Below are 19756 nucleotides of genomic sequence, written 5' to 3' on the forward strand. Positions count from 1 at the left end.
ATCAAATTATTGTACATGTATATAGATCTAGAAATAATACAGGATTTCCCCTTCGTTCCTGAACGTTCGACAATTCTTGTAAAAGGTAAGTAATTCTCGGTAGCACGAAGAAATAACGGAAATAACGGTTATTGTATTTCATAGCGAGAATGGCCGAGTAGTTACGATTGTTATGAAACATGCTTAAATGTCAAAGGGTGTACTCGACTTTCTTATTCATATGATATATTTTGTCCAAACATATTATTGAATCGAGTGGTCCTTGACTACAGCAAACACCACGTTCATCGTTCATGCATGTAATCATTGATTCTCACTAACAGATCAGGAGATAATAATATGCAGTTTAAATGTAAGTTCTTATTATATGTTCACAATAAAATATAATAATAATGTTTAAGCTTTTGCCTATAACTTAATATATTCTTTGAGGATTTTGTACCCTTTTGTTTTTTCATGGAAATTCGACCAAAAAAAATCGACAGCCTATCCATGTATACACTACTTATATGTCAAAATTCTGCACCTAATAGATAGGGCTAACTACATACAGTGCTTGTAATGAATTGTTTTCCGTAATCCAGATTTTAAATGAAGATAATAGACTAGTTATACAAGTACATATTTGAAACAATTCAAGTACACCTTCTAGGGTGCGCTCGACTTATATTTTGTAAATTCTAAGTGTCTCATCACGAGTTTTTCCTTTATTGTAGAGGTTGTTTAGAACTTTTTGTAAACAATTATTGTTAGCATGACACGGAAAAACAAAAAAGGTAATCTGTCATGGTTCAAATTTTATACCAAAAGTCTATGTAATAAAGTGTGTGGACTGTCTAAAATATTTGGCTTGAGCAGTCAGCTTAGCTGACAAAAATGCTAAATCCATTTAGAAAATCTATAGAATTTGTGTGAAGTACTTTTCACTTTGGTATATGTATATACACAGTGTAGATACTATTCTGTACGCTATCTGGAAGTTGCGATTTTCGAAGCGATGATTTCCAACTGGCTAACAGGACGGTTTTGCCTACAGTGACTTTTCTCATCATTTGTTTACCCCTATATCTATATTAGTGCTTTGAACATCTTCAAGGTATGTATAGCATATACATTTGAGTAACTGTAACAAAAACATGCATTAGAATATAAGATATACGTGTGCATCACTCCAACTTGTAATTAACAAGTGAAATCGATGGACAAGTTTGCTCTCGTAGTACAAAGCAAATAATCTTTTATTGCAAATATTTGCATCAGTTTACAGTTAAATATATACTGTTTCAATAATCTTTTCGTATTTAAGTAGAATATTCGTATTTCCCATAAAAAATATACTGTACAATTAGTCTAGAACTGACTGTATTATAGAAGCGATTTCAGATTTTTTGACTGTATGACCAGTCGTGATTTTTATTTCTTATTTAAGATTCAAAGGAAACAGCAGTTATTAATGGAGGAGGCTGTATAAAAAATTATCACCTTTGTAGTCATTGCAAAGTAAAATGCTTGAATAATTAGATCATATCATTGACTAATAATGAGCAGAATAATATAAGAAGGTGTGGTATGAGTGCCAATAAGAAAACACTCCATCTAAGTCACTATTCGTAAAAGTAAACCATCATAGGCCAAAATACGGTCTTCAACACGGAACATTGGCTCTCACTAAACAGCAAAATATAAAGACCCCCAAGATGATATCAATGTTATTACTAGTATATATGTCGTGTACAAGTTGCAATTTTGTACAGGTTATAACATGTACAAAAATATTGTACATGTTATAACTTGTATAATGCAAAAATACAAGTTATAACATGTACCAAAGTACCTCGTACATGTTATAACCTGTACAAAATATTGCTTAAAAATGGTTTTAACTTGTACAAAATCGAAAAATAAGGATATGTTTCTATTATCGCAACAGATGTTATTGACCTCAATAATATTTTCATAACGTTTTTATTATTCCTTCATGTTAGTGTGTTTTGTCCTTTTTTGATACAGTTAATGTCCAGGGGTCGGTATTACGAAGCATTCCTAAGACTTGTCATAAGATATATCTTAGGACATGTCTTATGATCCTCTTATGACTATCTATGGACATATCTTTATTTGATGAATTATAATTGTGAGTGTCCACTCTGAGGGCAATAGTAAAATAGGGCAATAGTAAAATACTTTCATTCTAGTTCACACTAAAAGACATAAGAGGATAGCCAGGACAGATGTTACTTTAACCTTGAACTTCTTGTCACGCACAAGAAGTTCAAGGTTAAAGTAATATCTTTATTTGATGAATTATAATTGTGAGTGTCCACTCTGAGGGCAATAGTAAAATAGGGCAATAGTAAAACACATTTTGCCAACATAAGTCATATGAAACATATATTTCTGAAACTTTGTGATCATTGTCCTCTAAAGAAAAAGACACGTTCTGGCCTATTTATTGTTGTTCTTTATGCATTGGTGAATTTAAATGTATATTTTACTTCATTAAGATTAACCTTAAATTTTGTACAAGTTAAAACCATTTTTAAGCAATATTTTGTACAGGTTATAACATGTATGAGGTAGTTTTGTACATGTTATAACTTGTATTTTTGCATTATACAAGTTATAACATGTACAATATTTTTGTACATGTTATAACCTGTACAAAATGGCAACTTGTACACGACATATATATTACAAAGAAAATTGAGTAAATTGAGATTATACCGAAGAAAAAAATCAACCCTTATTACCCTGCTAATAAATATAGCTATAACCGAATATAAATATACTTTCAAAGTAAGCTCTCGTTTGAGAACTGTGTAAAGTTGGTTCGAATACAACAAGCTACCCTTTGGCAATAAATGTATAGAATGAAGATGTTCTCTCCATTCAAATTCCTACCCAAGCATCTTAAAAATACTTCACTATATTGAAATAAAAATTCAATGACTTTCTATCAAAGAATCCTTATCATTTCTGAGATTTAAAAAACATTAAATATTTCCTTATTAATAATTCATTTTAAAGCAGAAAGATCATTTTGTCTATTTGACTTGGAAGTTTCACAATTGTATGACATTGTTTTTTATCTTTCAATTTGAATATGCCAGCCTATATGCTATAATATATCTACTTTTTTGTTAAATTATATACTTTTCTGATGTAAAAATCAGTCTAAATTTATGTATAATTGCACTTCAAGTATTCCATTATTCCTTTGCATAGTTATATTATAATTATTTGGCCTTGTATGGATGTTTCTCTTTTATCTACTAGTAAATCACAACTAAAATGAATGACAGACGGACATATATAAAAAATTTAATGAATAATTGAAATCAAGATGTTTGCGTTAAAACGTTTGCGTTGTTTCGTTGTTTCGCAAAGGTTTGCGTTATTTCGCAAAGGTTTGCGTTATTTCGCAAGGGTTTGCGTTATAACGCTAAAGGTTTGCGTTATAACGCTAAAGATTTGCGTTATATAACGCAAAAGGTTTGCGTTATAACCTTTTGCGTTATAGCGCAAAAGTTTGCGTTATGTCGCAAATGTTTGCATTATGACGCAAAGTTTTGCGTTGTAACGCAAAGATAGGAAGAAAAATTAAAAAAAATGTGTGGCGCTAATGCTCCTCCGCAATAACGCGTAATTTCTGTCATCAGACATTCATCTGAGATGCACTTACAAAAACAACGAAACATACTGTACCGGTCTAACGGACGAACGAAAAGACGGACTTCATTATCACTATAAACCCCCGCTTTACAAAGTGGTGTACAATAGAGTGTCAAAGAGACAGCTCTATATCCAAAACAAAGTGAGGGAACTGTGGGCTATTATAATTTTAGGCTACAGTACGGCCTCGAATGTGTGTAAATGCATGCATTTTTATATAACAATTAAATCTGTGTGTTTGTACAATTTTAAGTATAACGGAGGACATTTCTGAAACTTATATATACAACAAAACTTCCTCGTAATTTATTTTAGCAATATTTAAACATGTTATACTTAATGTAGTAAGTCGAGTACACCCTATCAAGCTAAAACATGTTTCATATATTTTCAGGGTGTGAATTTATTGAAATATATTTGTGTTATTTAGAAAAATTCCACCTTCTAATGTATCGTAAATAACTTTGAAATCACCACTAGAATGCAGTGAAATAAACACTGATCATACAGTGAGAAATTCAAACAAGTGTAATTTTCTTATTTCTGGCTTCAAAGATCTGGTTGAAACTTTTACCACCACTTGAAATATACTTTATTTAAAATTAGTTGATTAAGTCTGTTTTTACGTTAATTTGTACACTAAGAGGGTAAAAAGATTGTTTTCAAGTTCACCGACTGAAAATCTCTTGATTCAGGCAAAAATACAAATAATGAATGTGCCGAATTTAATTCTAAACCATTTGAGAATATCGATTCCAGCTGAATTAGTTATTAAGCAATGTACATATGATCAACTTACCGCAAAACTCGCGACTTCTGGATAGCGTACAGAATAGTATCTACACAGTGCACGGCCGACACTCGGCTAACCGAGAGATTGGGCGGTTAATCTATATTGAGTATGCGGCTATATCGACGGTTGGTCTGTTAATCGGGTTGGCTAAAGTCTGTTAATCAGGTGTTATCGAGAAAATCATTGAAAGTTCAGCCTATTTCATTGTATAACTTTTTAAATATATTTTTATCATAAAAGTTAGTCATGTCTAGCAAAACAATTCAATGTACTGAATCCAGTGGTGTAATTAATTTTTTTCTAGCTTCGATGTACGATCTATAAAATGAAAAGGCGGGTTACTCATCAATAGATTTATACACATTTTACACACACAAAATGTACACAAATGACACGTTGGTTGAATTTACTTGCATACAATATTTTGAATATCGAAAAAAGACGGGTATTATGTTTGTCAACCATATTGATATCACTGTGCGAAAAATCTACAGGAAAATCTGTATTTTGGTGACATTAATCAATCTTTATTTAAAACCTGGTCTGTTAATGGGTCGGATATATAAAACCCGGTCTGTTAATAGGTCTGTTAAGAGTTATGAATGGTAACACATTCAAGAATAATTTTATTGCTATATGGGGTGACTGTTATCGGATCAAATGGGTAGGCTCAAGGCGAGCAGCTAAAATATACGATAACAACACATGAATAACGAAACATAAACTATACGGAATTCTAATATGACGTGTTTCTTTCGCTTTGTGAACAAACCTATGCACTAAATCCAATAAAATTTGTTTGCACATGCGTATATTGACTTCTTCAGAATAATGAATTTTATCAAATTATCATGCACTTAATATATTTCCTTAACTTTAAAACACTTTAAACTCTTAAATGGTGCACATGATGGTACCAATTTATTTATGATGACTGTAATGTGTTGCATTCCGAAATTAACATATTTGACCTAGATACGACAACCGTTCATGCTGGCTGTTCAAACTCCCCCAAAAAATCACAGTGCCAGCCGTTAGCTTCTTTACAAACAAAAGAGTTAGGTTCTTGGAAGAGCCTACACAAACGCTTTTACACTTAATACTTATCGGACATAGAAATTACCTAAGTTGTCCTATTCAGAATCGAAATAATTGATGCAAGCTATAATACTTTATTGTAGTTTTGGGTAGGCATTATATTCGTGTTATTTTAGGCCTCACTATCGCTCGGGCAAAAATAATCACGAATATAATGCCTACCAATGTTAAAACTACAATAAAGTATTATAGCTTGCATCAAATATTTCTTAAACAACACGTGAACAATGACCAATTTAGACAATGGAAATTGACCATTGATAAAAATGGTTTCAAAAAGCCAAGAATGGTCGCATACTAGTATATCATGTGGATTCTGTTTACTGTTTAATTGTCATGAATGACGCCAATTTGTCATTTACATTGGTAACCAGTATATAAATCAGAGATAAACATCGTAATGTAAATAAACATCAGTAAGTAAAATATATTGGGATGCTTAAGTATAAAGAATAGAGAAAAAAATAATGAGTAAGATAAATAAAATGTAGAGAAAATTGACATAACAATTTAAAGAATACAGAAATAAACAACAACCCTAATCTGGACCCTACACGAGAATCTGGATGGAGACGCAGAATATAGAATAATAGATAAGGACAGTAGAGAGAGATGCATTGTCCAGAGAGAGAGGAATTATAATTGTTAAAGAATACAGACATAAAACGGCCCTGTGTGTTAAAACAGTAACGGATTGCGATGTACTCATATTGGTGACAAATGCTAGAAGTTTACATACGGACAACTACAGTTCTCCTCTGCATTAATGTAGAAAGGAACTAAACGGAACAAAATGAATGAAAACTCAAGATAACCAAATTTAGCTGCATTCGCCCCTTTCCATTTACTTCTTTAGAATGATTTGTAAACAACATATGATTAAGTAATAGAAGAAAAGAACCAGTTGGATAATGCTGACGAATAAGGGTTTAACGTCCAGTGACAAATATCATGTGCATATGAGAACGACAACAGGTTATATGTACCCTGTGTTGTATTAGAGGGACACTTTCAGTCGGATTTGAGAACAAGCTACTTTGAACAGACACAAAAATTAAGGCTGATTGAAAACGTTAATAATAAATTCATGCATATTCAAGCGGCCAATCCATATCACGCTATATTGAAGTGACACACCCTTCAATTAAATGAAAAGCAAGTCAAAATAAAACTACTGTTACTAGAAGGATACTGTATTGTCATTTTTTTCTCTCTCAAGAACATCTCATTCTTAACTTTTGCAGTGGGAAAATATAAAGGTAGCAAAACTATATATTGTCGTGGCTAAATAACTCTTAACTGACACAATTTCAATTGTCCAACCCATTAACAGACTTTATTCCCATAATTTTCCTTAAAACGTGGTATTATTCACGTTATATAACAATTATGAAACATTTAATAATTTCAATTTGTTTTTTAGAACCAAAGTACTATTTTGTGTTCTTTAAATGATATCTAAAATTGTTTGTTTCGCCTTTTATTAAGAAAAAATGCTATGCGTATAACGTAAATACTACACACTTGCGCGACGCCTTTTAGTTTTACTGAAAACTGCGCAGACTATGAAATGTTTTTACAGGTTGAAAATGTTCTATGATAGATATCATTTTGTCAGACACTTTTCTTTTTTTTATTTGGTTCTTATAATATGCCAAAAAATCTGTATATTTAATAGTGTTTAACATTAAATTGTGCGTTTTACTCTTAACAGACGTATAACCAACCCGATTAACAGACCAATCGCCCATATAGCCGCATACTCAATATAGATTAACCGACCAATCTCTCGGTTAGCCGAGTGTCGGCCGTGCAGTGATATATATGTATATGGAACGTTTATAGAAAATCAGAAGCATTTTCCCTCCTACTATTGAATATGATTATTCGGTACCTAATCGATAGAGAAATACGGCATGATTTTTTTTTTTTAAATATTCAGGCATACAAAACTACATTTTTCACTCAAGTGTCAATTCATGATATAAAATACTGCAGATTAATACTGGAGGAAAAAAACATTATTATTACAGTAAGTATACAATAAAATCCATACTTAAGTCGAGCACGCCGTACTTAAATATCATATCTGTTCCTTGTTTTAAAATCTAAAATTGAACTTATTTTAGAAGAATCCAAACAGTAAGGACGACAAAAAATAGACAGCAAACAAAGACCACCAGTAAACACTCATGACACGCACAGATAGCATGTGTTGGGATTAAACCTTTTTTTTTGTATTTTGGTGTATGCTCTGGAAAATATTACCAAGCATGCATTTCGTTAGATTTTACGCCGATTTACAAAAATAAAAAACTTTAGTAAATTAAATGCATCACAAATGCATGTTATTGTTTTATGTTTTTCTTTCTTTTTACAGTTATTATAAGTACATCAATGATATACTGATGAAGACGTTTTCCGACAGAGTAGAAACTTTTTTGAAAGGTATTATTGAATCAATTGAAAGTATGTAAAACGAGTTTACGGTGTATGAAAAATAGGGGGAAAATATTAGGGAAAAAACCCCAAATCAAAATGAAAAATAAAATATATACAAACAACCATTTGGTCATATATGCAAAAATATAGAGAAGAATAAGCGTAACAGGTCTACTTTCTTTGCCGATCATCGGTTTTAACATAAAGTCATTAACATATTAATATATGTGGTATGGGTTTGTCTTCATTGTTGAAAGTCGTACATTGACATAAAATGCTAACATATACATCAGCTGCATGGTCTCTGTTGAATCATTATCTTATTCACCTTTTGAGAATCTAAAGGACTATGTGTAATCATTGGTCGTACATCAAAATGATTTGAATGGATTTTACTTTTGGTGTTTTAACGCCACTTTAAAGTCCTGCATTTAGGCTATTTCGTGGCGGCCAGTTTGTTTTGGTGGAAGAAGCCGGAGTGCCCGGAGAAAACCACCGACCTTCGATAGGAAAACTGACAATCCTTAGAAAAAAAAAAATGATAGGTACAAACATGTAATATGGCTCCCACTATGATCCAGAGACTTTTAATTTGGAGACATTTTACATATGTCAACAGGACAGCAGCCGAATGATAAAAAAACCTCTGAGGTATTAATATTTTGTGATTAAATTAGCAAAAAACGGATATTATCGATGGATGAAACTATAAAAAATGTATTGAGCTATATACTGACCCGCTCAGTGGCGGATCCAGGGGGCGGGGTTTCCTGGGGATGGACTCCCTTTTTTTGGATGATCAGTGCATTTGGATGGGGACATGTAGTTGGAACTCCCTCCCCTTTTGTCCAGGGTTAGGACCCCCCCCCCCCCTTTTTAAAATGGCTGGACCCGCCCCTGCCGCTTTCATAACACTTCTTTTTAGCATACTGAATATTATGATGTTCTTACTATTAGTTCAGGTCCTGATAAAAAAAATACACATTCAGTACAGAAAGAAGTGTTTCAATGAAAGTTTCGTGTTTTTCTAGGCAAAAATGATTTTGCAATGACATTATACAGTTTTAAAAGAGCTCAAATGATTTTCTTACTGGACAGTGGTCACTTCATTGGATATTTCACTGTGTCATGTCGTGAAATTAATGCAGGTTCAATTCATAACAATGCACAAAACCGGTTCAACTACTTTTGCAAGGCGAAAAAGAAAGTCGAATCGTGAAGCCAATTAACAATATTTTTTTAATCTGAGCATGCAAATTGAAGATTACGTTATATATTTTACATTAAATATATTTGCAGAATAAAAACTTTGGTAATGAGAGTCCCAGACAATATATTAAGTGACTGTTTTCCCAATAATTCGACGTGTTTTAAGTAGTAGTTTACTCGTAGTAGCCCACAATGCATTGTAGTGCATTGAGTCGATTGGTCAGTTTTTCAAGACCATATTGGCCTTGTGTTTTGGAAATTACTATATATGTATGCAAATATATTCTGACGTCAGAAAATCTAGAGTTCTCGACCTGTTTAATCCTTGTTGATCTAAAGCTGTTAACTTTGGTGTAAGTCGATCTTTTATAAGTTTAAATTGTCACATTGACAAACATATTACATCTTTTATTTTTACATTTATTATTATTTTAAGCATAAATACTCAACAGACATGAATATTTCATCACCGATCAAAAGTCAGAAATTGAGATTATGGTTGTCGTTTGTTGCTGGTGTTCTTGCAAATATGCTGTTGGGACCATCGGATATATTCTATGTATATGCAAATGAGGTTCAAGTTATATTTAACATCAATAAGAAACAAGGTAAGGATGATTTATCTTTAAACCAAAACCAAAAGCGATTATCATATGATAGCAGTGATATTGTTGGCTTTTTTCAAAACTACCTCTACCCTTTTTTATTGGGAAAATATGCGTCATTTTTATCAAATTCGGAAATTTAGAATAAACCATGAATTTGACTGAAACTTCAATTTGCAGACCCCCTTTCAGGAGTCATACCCTGCTTTGAAATTATACCCATTATTGTTAGTATTGATACTTAAATGTAGACCCTTAAATATGCACATATGGTCATTTTAGGCATGAAAATGTATAAATGAGTGTTTTCAGTTCCCTTATGGAAATATAAGCCCTCTGGCACATAGTTGCGTCAGCAGTATGGCTATGCTGCGGCTTTGTTGCTGCAAACTGTTGCGGCTTCGATGCAGCGATAGCATATTTCGTATGCAAATTAGTTTTCTGGCACCATAATTGCGGCTATATTCTGGTACCGTTGCGGCAATATTCTGGCATCGTGTTGCGGCACTGATGCGGCTATAACGTATTTCGTATGCAAATTAGTTTTCTGGCATTATGATTGTGGCGCTGTTGCGGCGCTAATACGGCTATATTCTTGCATCATTTTAGTGACAACACATGCGAATAGGCCGTGCTTTGTATAAAATGTATTGTGCCGGCAAAAACAAGTTGTCAATGCATATATATAACATGCATTCATGCATTATAAATTTGTATGCACAGGCACATAAAATAAATGTCAGCGGTATCTGATAAAAAATAATGAACATTTTTAATGAGCCCTAAGTTTAGCAAATAATATTGTGTTATTTACCAAACTTCAAGTATGCAATTAAACTACTGCAAAAAAAAACCAACACAAACTTCACCGATACATGTATAGTGAACTCAGATGAGGCCATGTTATTGAAATCAGGGGCGTAGCTGCCGTTAGGCACTTTAGGCACGTGCCTACACATAATTTTTTCACAAATATCTTTTTTTATTGAAAAAAAATTAATAAACAACGTTATATGCAGATGAACTCCAGTGAAGTTGTCATAACTCTAATTATCGAATGTCATGTGTACTAGTCTCTCGTCCTTAGTGAATGGAATATTGGATAGAATTGAATGTTTTTAATGTGTGTACCTTATATGTTATATAGAAACTATAAACTAGAACTTTCGTTCAGATCATTTCAATTCTATTAACAAAAACTTGAATGAACCTCAACTTAGACACATGAACTTTAATTAGTTGTTGTTAGTTTTCAACTAGCTTTCCACTTCGTCTTCACCCGACTTGCCAATGTTGGTCTTCCGTTTGGCTGTGAAGGATGTATAAATACGTAGTCACGTCTGGTCAGAATGGGGACATTTAATCCTATGCCTAGTTGTAGAGAGAATGCACTCTTTGAGGAGTTCGTAGTTGGTCTACTGAAAGGCAAAGTTTCTGCTCCTATCCAATAATCCCTCATTTTCCAATGCATGGCATTTTCAAATTTCCAGACCTTCGTCCTGTACAACACCTATTACATGACTAAACTCCCTGTTGTGTTTATTGTAAATAATCAATTTGCTTTTTTTTTGTTCTAAACTTGCATAAATATTTTACACTAGATGTTTAAAAACCAATCTATAAACTAGCTTCCAGTAGTTTTGAGTACTCTCAGATCTACGTGTACTGACCACAATTATTCAAATTCCTAAGTAGGTAGGGATTTTACAGTAGAGCGGGATATAAAGAAATACGAATTTCTTGAATTTTTTACGTGAGAATGAACAGAACAGAACTTTTGCATTAGGCATCGACTATGTGTGTATGTGTTTGTGTGGCTATGGTAAAGGTTTAAGAATCATAAGATTGATGGTTGATGTCTTTCTAGTGTTATTATATAGTAATATCAGTGTTTACGTGCACGTGCCTATTTTTTTTAATGAAGGATCGTCAATATGTACTAACAATTAATTTAACGTATATATCGATCATAAGGGAATAGATTTGAAAATACCAAACAGGGTGTACTGCTTAATTAAAGGGATACGCGGATCTATGCTGGGCAGTACATATTGTAAATAATTTTTTTTAATATTTGATTTTCCAATTGTACTGCGTTATTTAATTCACCATTCAGATGTTATGGTAAATTATTCATAATTCTTCGAACTTTTCATCATGTATATTATAATTATCATGATTAAATAATCAGAAAATTTAATATTTTTGTGCATAAAATTTTGCAGCCAAAACGCTGAAATCCGTTTTACGTCGGGGGGGGGGGGGGGCGAAGCCCCCCTGAACCTCCTACCAGGGCTCTGCCCTGGACCTGCTGGGGGCCTTCAGCGACCCCCAGACCCCCTGCCGATTTGTGCCTACAGTTGAATGAATACCTAGCTACGCCCCTGGAAATACACAATGCAAGATTGATCTTTTCTATACATGCAATTACTTGATATGAGTTTACTTACAAGTCTTCAAATCTTTCAAAAACAAGAATGTGTCCACAGTACACGGATGCCCCACTCGCACTATCATTTGCTATGTTTAGTGGACCGTGAAATTGGAATAAATTTTCTAATTTGGCATTAAAATTAGAATGATCTTATCAAAGGGAACATGTATACTAAGTTTCAACCTGATTGGACTTCTACTTTATCAAAAACTACCTTGACCAAAAACTTTAACCTGAAATTTGCACTATCATTTTCTATGTTCAGTGAACCGTAAAATTGGGGTCAAAACTCTAATTTGGCATTTAAATTAGAAAGATCATATCATAGGCCAAATGTATACTAAGTTTCAAGTTGATTGGACTTCAACTTCATCAAAATCTACCTTGACCAAAAACTTTAACCTGAAGTGGGACAGACGGACGAACGAACGGATGGACGGACGGACGAACGAACAGACGGACGGACGGACGAACGGACGCACAGACCAGAAAACATAATGACCCTCTACTATTGTAGGTGGGGCACAAAAAACAGCTAGAACACCAATTCTTCAATACAATTATAATCACAAGCAACATGGTGGATTTCTAACACACTAGTACAGGGAATAGCTAAAAACGCAGGAAATGACATCATCAAATTTTCTGGCTATATTGTGGTGCTCATTAAATTTTGAAAGGAATTAGTGTCGCAATGGTGCCAGAACAATGCCGCTAGCAGCATCATCCGGCACTACTCCGGCAACAATCCTCTGGCAACCTGATTAGGTTTAAAGCCGCAACGCTGCGGCAATGCTGCAGCAACATTTTAAATTTCATAAGGGTTGGTATTCCTGCACGATTACTACTAAGATTGCACTGTTTGGGAAAACAGTTGTTTTTTTGGGAATAATTTTAAGCCATCTTTTTTCAAACTGGGATTCTTATCCAGGGGAAAAAGCCTTTATTCTCCGTTAATTTAAGGCAAACAATATCACTGGATAGCTAATAAGAAAAAAGTGTCTGTCCTTGTTTACCTTATAGTTGGTCACGTTTTATAAAGATTGATTTACCTTGTGATTTCAAAATGGTCATTTGCACATACAGGTATATCCGTCAAGTTCAGAAAGTAACTCGATACTGTTAAAACACAGAAAAACAACTTGATACCGTAAAACAGAAATTTGACATTATAGCACAAAAAAAATTACTGGACACTGTATCAAAGAAAGAAACTCGACACTGTTACAGTGAAAGAAACTTAACACTCTAAACACAAAAAGAACTTAATTTCTGGGCTATTATAGCTGACTATGCGGTATGGGCTTAGCTCATTGTTGAAGGCCGTACGGTGACATTATTGTCACATATAGTTGTTAATGTCTGTCATTTGATCTCCTGTGGAGAGTTGTCTCATTGGCAATTGAACCACATCTTCTATTTTTATATTAACACTGAACAACAAAAAGAAACTTAACACTGTGACACAGAACGAAACTTAACACTGAAACACAGAACAAAACTTGACAGTGTAACACAAATAGAAACTTAACACTGTAACAAAGAAAGAAATTTAACATTGAAACAGTACAAACTTGACAGTGTAACAAAAAAAAAGAAACTTAACACTGTAACAAAGAAAAACAAATTAAGCACTGTAACACAGAAAAAAGAAAAGAAACTTAACGTTAAAAAAAGAAGGAAACTTGACACTGCAACACAGAAAAAACCCTGACACTATAACACAGAAAAAAAACGTAACACTGTAACACAGAAAGAAACTTAATACTGTAACACAGAAAGAAACTAAACACTGTAGCAAAGAAAGACACTCAACACAGTAACACAGAATATAAACTTAACACTGTAACAAAGACACAAACTTCACACAGTCACGGTAACACACTTGCAACTGTATCACAAACAAATCAAATCCCCTAACACAGAAGAAGAAAAACTTGATACTATAACACTAAATAACTTCACGCTGTTGTTTGGAAAGAAACATTTAATACAAAGAACCTTTACACTGTAACACATTAAGAAATTAATACTGTAACATAGAAACTCGAAACATTTAATACAAAGAATCTTTACACTGTAACACATTAAGAAATTAATACTGTAACATAGAAACTTGAAACCATAACACTATTTCATAGAATCATGACACAATAACACAGACTGACAGAAAAAAAAAACTTGAAACTACAACACAGAAAGAAACTTACAATTTTCAGAATTTTGACACTGTAATATTAACAGAAACATGATTCTGTAACATTTGTATTTTATGAGTCTCATAGATTTGTACATTCTGGTATTTTTATGAAATGTAATGTATTTTAACATAATAAACCAATTTTTAGATGATCAATCATTATCATTTTATATAATGACTTCATATATATTTAGTTTTGTTTATATTGAATAACTTCTAATTTTTCTTATATTTTTGTTTTATTAGTTGAAATGTTCGCGTCCATCCAGACTGTAGGAAATGGAATTGGATTCGTGTTATGCACGTTTACAGATTCATTAAATCCCATGTGTTTCCTGGTGGTGGGTTTCGTATTCACTCTGATTGGACCGACTGTATTATGGGTGGCGACATTGGATCAGCATATGCAAAATAGTTACTTCATTATGTTCGGATTTCTATGTAATGGTGAGTATAGGACGACATTGGTTTTCAAAAATACTACATTGTATAATGACTTATTGAGTGAATGTCATTTTGGAATAATTTTAAAACAAGGAAGAATAGAAATCAAATAAATAGAACTCGATCAAACAAAGGTTTAAGATTGGTTTGATAGAGATAGATTTCAGTATATTATAAACCGGTTCGGCTTCTTATATTGTGTTACCAATACCAAAACAAAAACATACTTCATTTTTTTGTTGGTACTTTACGTGGAAACTAAGCTGGGAAATTTACGGTTTTAATAATAAATTGTGATCTTTTAAATTTGCAATATAAAAATAAGTTTGTATGAATTTGCTATAATCATTCGTAAACAGTTATAGATTCAATTGGTTCACATGGCTTATCAACACTATCTTTATTTTTTTTGGATGAGCGTTTCGTATGAAGATAAATTCTGGACTGGTGTTCATCTAAAAACCGAAAGCTTCTTTTTGTAAATTTATTTGGGTGGTATGGCGTTGACTGAAGTACAGTACATTTCGTATGAAGCGCAGAATTGCTTCATTCATTTAATGTGCGCACGGTTAACGCTTTTACAATCCTATAAAATTACCAAAAGAAGCATTTAGTACTGTAGTGTTATGAACTGGCTGTTTCTTCATTTGCCCTGTTGTAGTTTTGAAGTTAGCAGTATAGCCCGAAGACTTGTCGAGTTGAGGGCCAATACAGCTGATCGAGAATACAGAAACAACCAGTTCGTAATTCTTTAATAAATGATGTCAATTCTTCGATTGAACCAACAATCAATTAATTTACATTGCGTCATAGATTATATTTATTCGTTCAGTGTATGTTGACTTGTATGTGTAAATATGTCTTTTGATTGAGTAAACCCTTTTAACTAAAATGTTATATTGTGTTGTGATGTTACACTATTGTTTCATGTACATGTGAAGGAAAACGTTGAAATCCGCTTTATATTTGGCACCTGTCCTAAGTCAGAAACATGATGTTCAATGGTTGTCGTTTGTTGATGTGTTGCATCAGTGTTTCTCGTTTCTGTTTTTTTTTATATCGATTAGACCGTTGGTTTTCCTGTTTCAATTGTTTTGCACTATTCATTTTGGGCCCCTTAATGCTTGCTGCTCGGTGGGAGCCAAGACTCTGTGTTGAAGACCAAACTTTGACCTATAATGGTTTACTTTTACAAACTTCACTTTGATGGAGAGTAGTCTCATTGACACATCCTCTTATATCTATTTAAATCTTTTCGTTAGTTACGATGTATTATTAAACTTTTAATTGCTCGTCCAACAAAGTATTACTTGCTGTTTGAATTCATTTGATCTAGAAAGTATAAAGTCGCTTTGAAAAATACTTCAGACAGTTTACCAATTATCATTGATTTCTTGAATCATTTTCAAACAATTAGAGATCTACTTGTGAAAATGATCGGATGTTTTTCTCGTAAAGGCCATTACAAACTATTACAAGAAACGGAACACAATGATTATTCACCTTTTTTAAATGTTATTTAATATAACACAATTTTTATCTTATGAATTACGATACGTCAAAAATGTAGTAAGGAGTAAAAAAATGAAACCGGAAGTGAACATGGGTCAATACGGCTTTTTCTGTGCTGGACCTGTATTGGAGGGGTCGGTAAACAATATTAATTCGATCATGATTCATATTAACAGGGAAACGTCATCAGTAATGCACATGCTAATTCCGTATTAGGCCTGTTTTACTCATATTATTTAATCATACATTTTTGTACACATTATTACATTTTTTTGCAAGGATCACGACCAAAAGATTTCTATAAAGTTTTTCTTTTATTTACCTGACTGTGCTCTTTATTATGGAAGGTCGTGTCATCATGAATGTACCATTTCATTTTGAAATAAATGTTAATTTTATAATGACACGATATTTTTAACCAATCAAAATAACGTATTATTTAAGGAATGACTGTAATATTTTTTCTGTCTATGAAGAAATAACATAAAAAAATTTGGTGCACATTGAATAACGCGCGTAGCGTATTTCGAATAGACAGAAAAAAATATTACAGTCATTTCTTATAATTTAATTCTAAATTCCATTTTAAACCGTAGAAAACCATGAAAAAAACGTTGATGACATTACGGTCACATGCCTATATTTTGTCTATGTGCTCATAACAAAATAACGTCAGCCAATCAGAAGACGCGTTACATCCAAAATTAAATTATAGTGAAATATACACGTAATGTAATTATTATAGAATAAGGAAATTGTGGTACATGTATGCTTGCCAATAAGACAACTTATATAAAAAAACAAGATGTGGTATGATTGCAAATGAGACAAATCTTCACAAGAGACCAAATGACACACACGTTAACAATTATAGGTCACCGTACAATGAGTAAAGCCCATACCACATAGTCAGCTATAAAAGACCCCGAAATGACAATGTAAAACAATTCAAACGAGAAAAATATTATTTATGAAAAAAAAAAGAACGAAAAACAACAAGGTAACACATAAACATGCGACAACTTGGGACAGGCACATGCATACATAATGTGGCGAGGTTAAATATGTTAGCGGGATCCCAACCCTTCCTTAACCCGGGACAGAGGTACAAAATAAAAACGAACTATTAAAATCGGTTGAAAAAAGTTTTAACTCATCAGTAGATAAAAATACAAGTGGAGTCTATTCACCAAAGATAAAATGACGTACTAGTACATATTATAAATTATAAGTCGCCCCATGACCTTCTTTAATGACCAAAATTCATCCCGTATTTCGAGCTATTAAATGCTCTTCCGTATCAAAATGCACTTTAACCGGCGACCTTTAATTTCTAAAACATAAGACGAAAGGCAAATATAATATACAGAAAGAAACGACGACAACGTCATTACAGGTTTGTTTGCGACAGACACACTCATGATATGGCAGGGTTAATATGTTATCAAATTCCTAACCCTTTTCACACCTTGGACAGAAGGATAACTCCAAAACAAAAGAAAAGAAAACATTGTAAAAACCTCAATAAAATGAAATAACAAAAACTCTTCAAACCTGGCACAACAGCGTAACAACAAGCTTAAGACACACAAAAAGAATAAATTGTAAAAAAAACAACAAAATAAATACACGGGCAACACACGACAATCAGTCATGTACAGAGTAATAAATTTGACAGGCACTTATTTACTATGGCGGAGATAACCATGTTTTCAGCCGCCATGAATGATGTTGATTTTTAAAAATCAGATGTGTATTTCATTTTTTTTTATTATTTTTTTAGGATTAAGTGATTCTATTCAGATTATTATATCACAGAAGATAGTTGCGAAGAATTTTTCTTCAGCATACAGAGGAATAATTATGGCAATAATGGGAGAAAGTATCAGTATTGGAATGCTGCTGTTTTCTGTTGTTTATTACATCATTCCGTTAAAGAATCACCGATTTCAACAGCTGATGATATTTCTATTTTTCTTTAGTGTATTTGTGTACATATTCTGTTTTTTGTTTCTTCGTGAAGTACATTTGGAAACAGATTATACGAATATATTACCCGATGATACTCACGATCCAATTTTAATGAGTGAAGAAGTGCATCCCACAGACGTTATACTTAAAAAGACATTTCTGCAAATTGTCAAAGACCCAAACTACCAGTTGTTAGCCTGGTTGTCAACGCTAGCATTTGCAACGGGTTCGGTTTTAAAAAACAACTTAACGGTGTTAAGTCAAGTTTCGGGGTTGAGTAGTTTTGATTCTAAGATGGTTATTTATGGTCCCGTATTTTCGTCAATTGGTGGTATTGTAATTGGATTGCTATCTGATAAACTGCGACAATCTTTGACAAGACTCCCCTTTCTTTTATTGTCCTGTCTGCTACAAACACTATGTTCTTTTAGTAATATGTTTTTTGTTCAAAACCTGGCTTTTATTGTTTTATCTGTAGTTTTAACGGGATTGTCATTGGGTTCATTGTATGTGTTAGTAAGCTCTATCGTTAGTGAAATGTTCCACATTGACAACTATAACAGAAATTACGGTATAATTAAAGGAGGTCATGCCGTTGCCACCCTCCTCTTACAATATATATTTGGATCATTTTATGATGACAATGTCAGTGATTCGAAATTGTTTTGCAGAGGTTTGCATTGTACTGAAACGGGATATACGATGAATACTATTGTAAGTTTAATACCTGTTTTACTCTCTGTAATTTTATTTAAACGGAATGCATTAAAAATTGCTAATTAGATGTTGTGATTTTTTTTATACAAAATAGAACACACCCGCGACATCTCGGGTCCTCGACTAAATTAAATTACTTACACCTCGTTGTCAGCCTGTCTTTTTATGGTGCACAGCATTCTCTGCTTGTAATGGACATCGTTTTGTTCGAATCCGTCATTGATTTCTTATTACAACCGGAAATAACTTTCACATCTATGATTTTGGTCAAAAAGTTCAGGTGTGATTATGACCCGTATATATATAACAAATCAAATATATGAGTATGACCCGTGTGTACTAAGTTTGAAGTTGATTGGACTTCAACTTCATCAAAAACTACCATGACCAAAAACTTTAACCTGAAACTCCCACTTTCATTTTCGATGTTCAGTGGACCATGAAATTGGGGTCAAAAGTGTAACTGGGCTTTAAAATTAGAAAGATCATATCATAAGCAACAAGTGTACTAAGTTTCAATTTGATTGGACTTCAGCTTCATCAAAAACTACCTTGACCAAAAAATATAATTGAGACTCCCATTTTCATTTCCTATGTTCAGTGGACCGTGAAATTGGTGTCAAAAGTGTAATTGGGCTTTAAAATTAGAAAAATCATAT

At 32.9% G+C, this 19756-nt stretch overlaps 1 protein-coding gene across 3 annotated transcripts; it reads left to right on the forward strand.

Annotated features, from left to right (window-relative positions):
* The first annotated feature begins 221 nt into the window (after positions 1–221).
* Positions 222–19164, forward strand: LOC139489184 (uncharacterized). Of its 3 annotated transcripts, XM_071275365.1 has the most exons (6): positions 231–352; positions 7506–7595; positions 7944–8011; positions 9651–9822; positions 14700–14900; positions 18193–19164. In XM_071275365.1, the coding sequence occupies exons 4-6, from the start codon at positions 9669–9671 to the stop codon at positions 19161–19163; spliced, it is 1326 nt and encodes a 441-aa protein (XP_071131466.1). In that variant the 5' UTR covers positions 231–352; positions 7506–7595; positions 7944–8011; positions 9651–9668; the 3' UTR covers position 19164. The 3 variants fall into 3 exon arrangements, with proteins under 3 accessions (XP_071131465.1, XP_071131466.1, XP_071131467.1); XM_071275364.1 differs by lacking the exon at positions 7506–7595 and having other exon boundaries at positions 222–352; XM_071275366.1 differs by lacking the exons at positions 7506–7595; positions 7944–8011 and having other exon boundaries at positions 234–352.
* Positions 19165–19756: the final 592 nt, after the last annotated feature.

This window comes from Mytilus edulis, chromosome 9 (assembly GCF_963676685.1).
Source record: "Mytilus edulis chromosome 9, xbMytEdul2.2, whole genome shotgun sequence".
Taxonomy (NCBI): domain Eukaryota; kingdom Metazoa; phylum Mollusca; class Bivalvia; order Mytilida; family Mytilidae; genus Mytilus; species Mytilus edulis.

Excerpts from the sequence above, each read along its gene's own strand:
- LOC139489184 (XM_071275364.1), top strand. The coding sequence starts at position 9,669 with ATGAATATTTCATCACCGATCAAAAGTCAGAAATTGAGATTATGGTTG. Across the intron at positions 9,823-14,699 it reads TAACATCAATAAGAAACAAG|TTGAAATGTTCGCGTCCATC; the intron begins GTAAGGATGATT and ends TTGTTTTATTAG. Across the intron at positions 14,901-18,192 it reads GTTCGGATTTCTATGTAATG|GATTAAGTGATTCTATTCAG; the intron begins GTGAGTATAGGA and ends TTATTTTTTTAG.